This window comes from Aquila chrysaetos, unplaced genomic scaffold (genome assembly GCF_900496995.4).
Source record: "Aquila chrysaetos chrysaetos unplaced genomic scaffold, bAquChr1.4, whole genome shotgun sequence".
Taxonomy (NCBI): domain Eukaryota; kingdom Metazoa; phylum Chordata; class Aves; order Accipitriformes; family Accipitridae; genus Aquila; species Aquila chrysaetos.
Window position 1 is genome coordinate 51,920 of NW_024470411.1, and position 10,805 is coordinate 62,724.

A 10,805-nucleotide genomic window follows, 5' to 3' on the forward strand; every position below is an offset into this window, starting at 1 on the left:
AGCCGCGGGAAGAACCGAGCTCCGTCTCCGCCACCCCTTCCCCGAGTAGATCCGGAAACACCCGAACGCCTCTCGGCCGCCATCGGGCCTTTCCGTTCACTGACGGAAACACCCGAGCGGAGCCGAATCCCCCCTCCCCATCCCTGCTGGCGACCCCAAAGGGGGAAGGGGGGGGGGACACCCGGGCGCCTGGGTCCCTTCCCCGCTTTTTGGGGCGGGGGGGGGGCACGGTCCCGGACGCCTGGCTTCTCCCCAGGCACTGGAGGGAGGTGGGAGGGGGCCCGGACGCCTGGGTACACTGGCTGTAATGGGGAGGGGCACTGGGAGCACTGGGAGGGGGAACCGGTCCAGGGTGGGCCAAGCCTAGGAGATGGGGCGGGACCAGCTGGGGAAGCCACGCCCCCTTTCCCCAAGGGGAAGGTGTGGTCTCCACGCCCAGACCACGCCCTTTCTGGACCAAAGGGGCGGGGCCAGCCCAGGGATGGGGAGGGGGGGTGGTGGTGATGGCTTCTTGGGTGCCCCATAGGTCTGGGGACCCCGGGGCGATGCTGCAGGGTGGGGGTGGGAATGGGGGGGGGGGGCTGCATGGGAGAGGGCAGCATCCAGGGGCTCCCCCTTACCCCTCGCCTGGGCACCCCCACCCTTTAAAATGTTTTTTATAGGGTGGGTGAGCTTTTTGGGGGAGGGGGGCGGGCTGAGACCGGATGGCAACTCATCGCCCCCCACCGCAGCCCCCCGTCGAGGGGCGGGGCGGCCTTGCGGGGGGGATGGGAAAGGCGTGCGGCCCCTTTAAATTTACCCAGGAGCCCTTAAAGGAGCCCCAGGGGCCCCACGGCGGCGTCCCCACCCCGGCCGGCCCCTGCCCGCCACCGTCGCTGCCGCCCCGGGCCCCGCCATGGAGCCCCCGAACCCCCACCCCGACCCCGGACCTCTCCCGCACCCGGACCGCCCAGGTGAGCACCAACGCAGGGGATGAGGGGGGGGAGAGGATGGGGAGGGTGGTCTGTGCGGCCCCTTTAAGGAGACCCCTCTCCCGCGGAGAATGCACAATGGGAGCGATGCTGGCCCTTTAAGATCCCCCGCCCGGCCCTGGGGGTGACCCCATCCCTTTGCCATCCTCCTGTCATCCTCTAGGATGCCCCTGGCCCTTTAAGATACCCCCATCCAATTTAGGATGCTCCTGTCGCTTTAAGATGCCCCTGTCACTTTAAGATGCCCCTGCCCCTTTAAGATGCTCCTGTCCTTTTAACATGCCCCCATCCAATTTGGGATGCCCCCATCCCTTTAAGGTGTCCCTGCCTCTTTAAGATGCCCCCATCCAATTTAGGATGCCCCTGGTCCTTTAAGGTGCTGCTGTCACTTTAAGATATCCCCACCCTCTTTAACCACCCCCAGCCCTCTGACATGCTCCTGCCCCTTTAAGGGCCCCTCCCCTTTGACATGCCCCACCCCTTTTAAATATCCCTTTACAAGCCCCGCCCCCTTGAAGTGAGCTGCTCCTTTAACGCACCCTGTCTCTTTAAGAGCCCCCCCTCGCCCTTTTAAAGATGCCCCATCCCTGTGGACCCCCCCATTTTTGATGCCCCTGCCCCTTTAAGAACTTCCCTTTCTCCTTTAAGAGCCCCCGGTCTCGTGTCCCCCCCCTCCCCTCCAGATCCCCCTAATTTGAGGTTACCCCTGCGGGCTGTGTCCCCCTCCCAAGCAGGACTGAGACCCCCAACCCGGGGGACCACCCCCCATAGGGTCCCCCAAGACCCTCATGTTGGGATGTCCCCCCCCAGGATCCCCAAAGCCCCCCCCAAAGTGAGTCCCCTCAGGCTCTGCTATCCCTGAGGACCCCAAAAGCCCCCCCACCCATAAATGTCCCCCTCAAGGGCCCCCCATCACCAGGGACCCCCTGAGACTTCCTCATCCCTGGGGACCTCCCCCGTACTCGAATCCCCCAATCCCTGGAGCTCCCCCAAATCTCACCCCCCATCCCTGGAGCCCCCCATACATCAATCCCCCAAGACCCTTCCATCCCTTAGACACCCCCAACCCCCAAATCCATACCCCTCCCCTCCATCACCCCCCCCTGCTCCTCGCAGCCTCCCCGCCAGAGCCGGGACCGCGGGGGGGGCCGTCGGAGCTCAGACCACTGCGAAGCTCGAGCGTCGCGGCCGGGTCGGAGCCGTATCCCGGGTCGGGATCACCGTCGGTATTACCACGAGCGTTGGCGAGCCGAATACCTGATGGAGTTCAACGCGGCGCGACACGGGATGCTCTGCATGGTTTGCGGCAGCGCCCTCGCCACCCTCAAGCTCAGCACCATCAAGCGCCATATCCGGCAGAAACATCCCTATTCCGGCGCTTGGGGACCCCGCGAGAAGCAGCTCGTCCTCCGCTCCTGGGATTCCCACCCGGGTCTCCACGCCCACCCCGACGGACCCCCCGGTGCCGGTGGTGGCGGCGGGACAGGTATGGGGGGGACGGACTGCATTGGGGAGCCTTTGGTGTGGGGACACCTAATGTGGGGCCCCCCCCCAAAGTTGGAGCCATGCCCTCTTTAAGCTGAGCTGTGTCTCTTTAAATGTGGCCACGCCACCTTTCATGTGGGGCTCCCTGAATCTGAGCTGTGGCCCTTTAAATGTGGCTCCTCCCCCAAAGCTGCACCATGCTTTTTTAAATGCAGGCCACTCCTCCTTTAATGTGACCCCCCCCAAAGGTGGGTCACACCCCCTTTAATCTGAGCTGTGGCCCTTTAAATGTGGGCCACGCCCCCATTAAGGCAATCGTGTCTCTTTAAATATTGGACACGTCCCCTCCAATGTGGGTCCCCCTACACACACCCCCTTGAACCTGACCCATGCCCATTTAAATGTGGGCCCCGCCTTCTTTTAAGCCAGGCCCCGCCTTCTTCAAATGGAGCCCCGCCCCCTTTTAAATTGCCTGATGCGCCTTTAAGACAAGCTCCGCCCCGGGACTGACAGGCCACACCCCCTCCTGCAGCTCACACCCACTTGCCCTCAGCCCCGCCCCCACCATGGCCACGCACCCAAACACACAGACGTGTTCAGGCCCCGCCCTTCCCCACCAGCTCTTTCCCTGCTGCCTCCGCCCCTTTCCTCAGCCCCGCCCACCTCATGGTTGGGCTCCGCCCCCACAGCCCATGTCCCCCCGGCCCAGGGACCCGGAGCAATGCTGTCCCCAGCGTGTCCCCGGGGACCCCGGCCCCTCCCCGGGGGCCCACGGTGTCCCCAGCGCACCCCCATGTCCCCAAGGTCCCTGCCCAATGTCCCCTCGTCCCCAAGGTGTCCTCATCGTGTCCCCAAGGTCCCTGCCCCATGTCCCCATGGTCCCTGCCCCATGTCCCCATGGTGTCCCCAATACCTCCCCCCATGTCCCCAAGGTCCCCGCCCCATGTCCCCAAGGTATCCTCATCATGTCCCCAAGGTCCCTGCCCCATGTCCCCAAGGTGTTCCCAATACATCCCCCCGTGTCCCCAAAGTGTCCCCAAAGTCCCTGTCCCACATCCCCACGGTGTCCCAGATACATCCCCCCATGTCCCCAAGGTCCCTGCCCCATGTCCCCACGGTGTCCCCAGTATGTCCCTCCCCATCCCCAAGGTGTCCCCAACACCCCCAAGGTGTGTCCCCCCCCCAACCCACCTCCCCGTGCTGAGGCTGCCGTCCCCCCCGCAGGCTCCCCGTCCCCCACCCGTCCCCGCCGTCACCGTCGTCGAGGCTGCCCGCGTCCCCCGTCCCCCCGAGGCGGGAAAACGTCCCCTTCGGGGTTACCGGTGACGAGGGTCCGCCCGGGGGGGGACTCGCTCCGGGGGTGGCTGCGGGCCGAGCTTCTGCTGGACCTGGAGGCGGGGGGGAACCGTCTGCGGTGTCTGCTCTGCGCCCGCGCCCTGCCCTCGCTGCACCTCGGGGACATCCGCCGCCACGCGCTGGCTGCCCACCCCGGCACCCTCCGCCTCGGCCCCGGCGAACGCGGGGCGCTCCTGCGCGCCTGCCGCGGACGGGGGGACGGCGGCGACGACGACGACGACGATGATGATGATGTTCCTGACGGTGAGAGGGTGATGGGGACGGCTGGGGGACGTGGGGTAAATGGGGATGGTGGGGGATGTGGGGACGGTGGGGGACATGGGGATGGTGGGGGACATGGGGACACTGGGGGACGTGGGGACACTGGGGGACATGGGGCTGGTGGGGGACGTGGGGACACTGGGGGACGTGGGGACACTGGGGTAAACGGGGATGGTGGGGGACATGGGGACAGCTGGGGGACATGGGGCTGGTGGGGGACGTGGGGCTGGTGGGGGACGTGGGGACGGTGGGGGACGTGGGGACACTGGGGTAAACGGGGATGGTGGGGGACATGGGGACAGCTGGGGGACATGGGGATGGTGAGGGACGTGGGGATGGTGGGGGACACGGGGACACTGGGGGACGCGGGGACGGTGGGGGACGTGGGGATGGCATGGGGTGGGGGGACACTGGGGATGGTAGGGGACATGGGGACACCGGGGTAAACGGGGACAGTGGGGGACGCGGGGACAGTGGGGGGTGTGGGGATGTGGGGACACTGGGGGCACCACAGGGCCACGGTGGGGGCCAAGCGTGTCCCCACACAGGGACAGGCTGGGGGGGGGAACAGGGCTGTCCCCGCTCCCCCCAGCCCCGCAGCCCCCCAGCCCCGCCGAGGAGGAGGAGGACGAAGCAGCAGCCGCTGAGGCCGAAGCAGCTGCCACAGGGGAGGAGGAAGAGGAGGAGGAGGAGGAGGGTGCAGGGGGGGCCCCCCCGGGGGCCTGTGGCCGCCGCAGCCCCCCCCCTCTTCTCCCTGCGCCCTGGGGCCCCCCCCGCCTGCACCGCCTGAGCCCCCGGGGGACAGGGACACTGTTGGGGGGGGCGACACACATCACATGGGGGAGGAGGAAACTGAGGCACGGGGGGGGGGGACAGGACACAGAGACCCCCCCTCAGTGTCCCCAGTCCCACCCCCAGAGCCATGTCCCCCCCCAGTATCACCAGTGCCCTCCCCACGCCTCAGAGGTGGCACCTATGGGTCCCCTCAATGGTGTCACCGGTCCACAACGCTCGCTCCCCCCCCCACCCCGCGGTGTCACTCTTATTTATGCGTGTCCCCCCCCCCTTTTTTTTCTACGCTCCCCCCCTCGTTTTTGTACATGACACCCCTCAATAAACCCGTTCCTGGATGCCCCGTGGAATGACGCGGCGGGGGGGGGAACGACAATGACAGACACAGGGACATTTTGCGGGGGGGGACACGGGGATATTTTGGGGGCGGCACGGCAGCGCAAAGTGGGGAGCAGAGGCGTCCGTCGCGGTGTTTTATTGATGCCGCTTCCCCGCGGACGGATTGGGGGGGGGTCCCCTGTTTTCCCCCCACCACAAACTACTGGGGGGGGAATTGAGGGGGGGGGCGCAGTGCGGTTTGGGGGGGCTGCGGGAGGGGGCCGAGCCCCCCCTCAAGGGGCTTTGCCCCGCCCCCCCAAGGTACAGCAGTTACAGACATTTCATCTCAATTAACGTTAAAAAAAAATAAACGGGGGGGGAGAAACGAGCTGGGGGGGGGATCCCCCCCAGGGGAGCGGGAGGGGGGTTTTGGGGTGCAGGCCCCCCAATAGCCCCATAGCAGAGGCCAAGTCCAAGGCTGGGGGGGGAGGGAAGGACAGACGGACACCACTGTGAGAGATGGAGGGAGTGTACGAGCTTGGGGGGGGGGGGGGTGTCTGAGTTCGGGGGGGGCCAGCAGACGAGCTCGGGTGGTGGGGGGGCACCAGCCGGGTACCCCGATATTTCCCCGCCACCCCCGGGGTTTTATTCCGGCTTCTTCTTGGCCAGGCCTGGGAGCTTCGCCTGGATCCTATGGGGAGAGGAGAGAGGTGAGAGGCTTGGGGGGGGCACGGTGATTTTGGGGAGGGGCACGCAGCGATTTTGGGGGGGGGCACGGCAATAGGGAGGGGGGCAAAGTGATTTGGGGGGGTCCCGTCAGCACTTACTTGGCCATGAGGTCCTTGGTCTGGTTGCGGGCGATGCCCACGTAGTGATCGATCTGCACCTGGTGGGGGGGGGGGCAAGGGGGGGTTTTAAGGGGCACTCCCCCCATTTTGGGGGTGCCCCTCTCCTTTTTGGGGTACCCTCCCTCCATTTTGGGGGTGTCCCCCTTCCATTTTGGGGCTCACCTTGTACTTCTCGTAGAGGGGCGGGAGGGTAAAGGCCAACAGCTCGGCTGCGAGAGAGACGGAGGGTTCAGCACCACAGGATGAGGGGGGCCAAGCCCCCCCCCCGAGTTATTTTTTGGGGGGGCCACCCCTCCAAAATTAAAAATTTGGGGAAGTTATTTTACAAGGGGAGGGGGGCAAAGCCCGACTCTTACCGAGGATGAGGAGGGTGATGCCATTGAAGACAGCTCCCACGTAGGTCAGCAGCCACATCGACATGGCCAGCTGGGGTGGGGGGGTAAAGGATAAGAGGAGCGTTTTGGGGGGGGTCCCGGGGAGGGGAAGAGGAGGATGAGGACGGGGAGGAAGGCCCCTTACCTTCACGGAATCCACCAGATCCTCCACCAAGAAGAGGCGGAGGAGTAACCGCAACGCCTGGTTGAGGTGGAGGGCGACGGTGGTGGCGTGAGCCTGGAAGGTCTCGGGGGACAAGGTCACGTCCAGCTCCAGGTAAGCTCTGAGATGGGTGGCACAGTCAGGTCAGGGAGGGGGCACCCCAAAAATCCCCTTCTACACCCCAAAAATCCCCCCCCTGCACCCCAAAACCTTCATCCGTCCTTCAGAGGGGGAAAGAGCAGCTGGGCCACTGTGCATCACCTGATGGGTGAGGTTGCTGTCCCCTGGGGGGTGTCCCCAACCTCCCACCCAAAAATGGGGGGGACCCCCAAATCCTTCCCCTGCACCCCAAAAGCCCCCTCTACACCCTGAACTGCCCCCCGCCCCAAAACTTCATCCATCCCGTAGAAGGGGAAAGAGCAGCTGGGCCACTGTGCATCACCTGATGGGTGAGGTTGCTGTCCCCTGGGGGGTGTCCCCAAGCTCCCACCCCCCCCAGAAATGGGGGGGGACCCCAAAATCCTTCCCCTGCACCCCAAAAGCCCCCCTGCACCCTAAACTCCCCCCCCAAACCTTCATCCTTCCTACGGAGGGGGAAAGAGCGGCTGGGCCACCGAGCGCATCACCCAGCCACCATCCCTGGGTGGGGGGAAGGGGGTTTTCCCCAACACCCCTCACCCCCCAAAATTGAGGGGGGGGGCACCCCCAAAAATATCCCTCACCGAAAGGGGTGCCCCTCTTCCGACTTCTGGACAGCCTGGACGACGGCTTTGTAGACGCGGAGGCTGATGGTGACGGAGAGCAGGGCCAGGGCGAGGTGGGCGACCACGCTGACGGCGCTGAGGGTGGCCAGGGAGAGGAGGAGGAGGAGGCTGGCGCCGAAGACGATCCCCGTCTTCCTCACATCCCGCCAGAAGAGGAGGTCGTGGGCTGTTGGGGACACAGAGGTGACAAAGGGGGGGTGACACGGGGCGCCCCGTGTCTCCCCCCCCCCCCCCCCCATCACAGGTGGTGGCTGGTTGTGTCCTCTCCGATGGCTTCATCTCTCTTTGATTCGCCTCAATTTGCCCCAAAACGGGTCCGGCGCCATCCCTGTACCCCTGTACCCTCCCATTCACTCGTTAGACACAGGCATTAATTAACCCACCCCCCCTCATTACAAACAGGTGTTAATTACCGCCTCCCCAGTGTGACGGCGGGTTTTGCTAGAAATCCCCCATGTTTTACACCAAAACAAGAAGTAGACGCAGGGCTCCCCCCGCCCCCCCCAACATCCCCAGCGGCGTTTTGGGGCTGGATCCCCCCTTTTTGCCTCACTCTTCCTTTAACCCCTCACTTTTTGGCCCCCCCTTTATTGGGGGGGGGTCCAGCCGCAGCCCCCCCCAACCTGCTGTTTTGGGGGTGACTCAGGGGCAGCGGCGATGATTTTGGGATAAAAAAACCTGGGGTCTTCTGTTCTTTTTTTTTTACCTGCCAGGCAGGGGAGGAGCTGGGTCCCCAGGGGGGGTTCGGCCAGGTCCCCGGGGGGATTCGGGGTATCCCGGGGGGGCTCCCCCAATTCCCGCAGCGCCCGCAGGGTCAGCCGCTCCTCCTCCCAGTCCCGGGCAGTGGGGCGGGGGGGGTGTTTCGGGAAGGGGGGGGTGGCGGCGGTGCGCCGGTGCCGCCAGCGGTGGCACGGTGCCGGGGAAGGGTGCTGGGGGGATCCTCAACCGGCGCTTCCTCGATGACAGTGTCGTCGGAATCGCCCGAGCTGTCGGCTTCGACGCCGGTGTTACCGCTGCCGCCAGTGTCACCGCTGTTACCGGTGTCACCGTTACCACTGGTGATGCCGTTACCGCCGTTACGCTCCACCAAATCCCAGCTGAGCAACTCGTTGGTAAAACTGTGCATCTCCCGGACGCACTTGGACACCTCTTCTAACGCCGCGGCGGTGCCGGATGTTTGCCGGCACAATCCGGTGGGGACCTTAGCAGTGACGCCGGTGATGCTACCGGCGCGAGGTTTCGCCGGGAAGTCGCAGATGCGATCCTCAGGGATTTGGCTCAGCACCTCGCGCTCCCCCAGCAGCGCGGCGGCGGTGCCATATTCTCGGTCGAAGGCGGCGCGATCTGGCACGACCTCGAAGGGCGATTCAGGGGAATCCGGTTCTTTCGAGGGGGGTGCCCCCGAGGAAGAGGAGGAGACGGTGGGGTGGGGGGCGGGGAGGAAGGCTCCCCGACCTCCTTGTCCCCCTGGTGCCGCTTCGGTGCCCGCTGGGGCCGGAGAGAGGGGAGAGAGTCAGGCGTGAGGGGCGAGACGATTTTTGGGGGGGGGGGGGGGGCGCAGCATGCATGGGGGGACCCGCCATGCACCCAGCTGCACCCAAAGCGACGTTTTGGGGTCCCCCCCCCCCCCTCGGCACGGCCATGCTGGGGGGGGGTGAGCAGGTCCCACGGCGGCGCGAACAGTCGGACGCTCCCTCCCCTCCCCAAATACACCCCAAAACCTGCAGGTTTGGCACCAGGAAGGGGGGGTCCTGCTGGGGACCTCGGTTTGGGGCTAAAAACAGCTGGATTGGGTCTGGAGTGAGGATGAGGGGGGGCAGGATTCAGCCCCCCCCCTCCTGAAAGGGTGTGGGACCCCAGCGTGGTCGCAGCCTCCCTCCGCCCACTCTTGGGCCAAGATGGGAGGATTTTGGGTCCTCCAGGGCTGGGAGGGGGGTTTTGGGGCTCCTCACCTTCCCCCCCACCTCCACCCCAAATTTCAGGGCCGGATCCAGGCAGGGGGGTCGCACACAGACACAGACGGCGGCGGGTGGGACGCGGGCGCAGGCGGGTCGTGGATTTTTTTGAGGCCAAACAACAAGAAACGGCGAATTCCTCCTCAGCCGGGTGAGCAGCAGCAGTGGGGGGGCGGGGGGAGGCCGTGCAAAGCAGAAGCAGCAGCCGTGGGGCAGAGGCGACGCGCGGAGGGGGGCACAGCCATGGGGCAGGCATAAAGCCGTGGGGCGGGGGGGATGAAGCCTTGGGGCAAGCGCTTGCCCAGAAAGAGGGAGAAGAAATTTTGTTAATAAGCAGGAAGAAAAAAGCAAAAGAAAAATGTCTATTTTTGGTGGGTTTTAAACCACCCCCCCAGCCTCAGCTGCCATTTTAGGGGGGGGTCTCAGGACCCTTTTGCCCCCCCAAAATGAGCTGCAGGCGAAGCCCCCCAAAAGCAGAGGCTATTTTTGGGATCCGTCATCGTTGCCCCCCTGCCCTAAGCCACCAGCAGCACCCGGACGGAGAGCACAGTGGCATCGGGAACCCCAAACTGGCATTGCGGACCCCCCCAAATCCAAGGGGGTTGTTTTAGGGTTACAGCCTTCCCCCCCACCTCGACATTTTTCTTCCTGGGGGGTGCAGGAAAGTGTGGCGGGGGGGAGACTTGCCTGGTGAAGCCGCAAAGAGAGAGACAGGCTGGGAGGAGGAGGAAGAAGCAGGGGGATCTGCAAGAAAACATAGAGGGTGAGAGCTCAGTGCCCCGGGGGGGGCCCCCCCAAAACCAACACCCTCCCCCGAGTCCCCCCCCCCAAACCTGTCAGGGTCAGGGTGTCACCCCCTGAAGCAGGGAGGGGGTTTCACTTCGACGCAGCAAGGCTTCATCCCACTGTCCGGTGTCTTTTTGGGGCGCTGATGGGTTTTTTGGGGTGAACTCCCCTCCAAAATGGGACCGATCACTGCCTCTTCACCCCGAAAACACGCAGATGGGGGGAGGGGTGGCTTGAGCACCCCCAAACCCCCACGGTTGGAGTCTGTGTACCCTTTTCCACAGGGTTTTACCCCAAATTGGGGCATGTCAGGCGCCGGCGGTTTCACACTCACAAAAGAGGGGGGTTCCCGGGGGTTTTGGGGTACCCAGTTGTAACGCAGAAGGGGAACAGGGTTTCCTCCAGTTTCCCTTTTTTGGGGCTATGTTGTGTCACCTACCTCCGCCTCTTCGACACGAGACCGTCAGGCGAATTCTAGTTTTGACCAAATTTGGGGTTTTTTACCCCATTTTCCCCACCCTGATCAGGCTGTTTGGGGCAGGAGTCCGGCGCAGCAGCTGTCCCCACCAGGTGACAACAGCTGGAGCACAGATGGCGTCGGGTCACCCCAAAATCTCCACCTTCCCTCCCCCTTGGCACTGGACCTCTAGGGAAGCTCCCCCCACTACTGCCAGGGTGATATTTGGGGTGAAACTGCAGGGTTTTGGGGCTCTGTGGCATCCGGCTGCGACG

At 64.8% G+C, this 10,805-nt stretch overlaps 2 protein-coding genes across 3 annotated transcripts in view; one reads left to right on the top strand and one right to left on the bottom strand.

Moving 5' to 3' along the window:
* The first annotated feature begins 599 nt into the window (after window positions 1-599).
* LOC115338455 (uncharacterized protein C11orf95-like) lies at window positions 600-5,203 on the top strand. Its single transcript, XM_030007033.1, has 4 exons — window positions 600-953; window positions 2,088-2,457; window positions 3,681-4,055; window positions 4,666-5,203. Exons 1-4 carry the CDS (start codon window positions 705-707, stop codon window positions 5,175-5,177), a joined length of 1,506 nt encoding a protein of 501 aa, XP_029862893.1. The 5' UTR covers window positions 600-704; the 3' UTR covers window positions 5,178-5,203.
* Window positions 5,204-5,325: 122 nt separating this feature from the next.
* The window catches only part of RTN3 (reticulon 3), a 6,575-nt gene continuing 1,095 nt past the window's right edge, over window positions 5,326-10,805 (bottom strand). The window contains exons 2-7 of one of the 2 annotated variants that reach the window (XM_030007035.2): window positions 7,291-7,498; window positions 6,551-6,689; window positions 6,388-6,457; window positions 6,194-6,240; window positions 6,011-6,069; window positions 5,326-5,874 (exon numbers count right to left, since the gene is read on the bottom strand). In XM_030007035.2, coding sequence (XP_029862895.1) covers window positions 5,829-5,874; window positions 6,011-6,069; window positions 6,194-6,240; window positions 6,388-6,457; window positions 6,551-6,689; window positions 7,291-7,498 — 569 coding nt within the window. In that variant the 3' untranslated portion in view covers window positions 5,326-5,828. Of the gene's footprint in view, window positions 5,875-6,010; window positions 6,070-6,193; window positions 6,241-6,387; window positions 6,458-6,550; window positions 6,690-7,290; window positions 7,499-8,043; window positions 8,821-9,974; window positions 10,032-10,805 lie in introns of those variants that run through there. The other variant, XM_030007034.1, reaches the window with a different exon arrangement.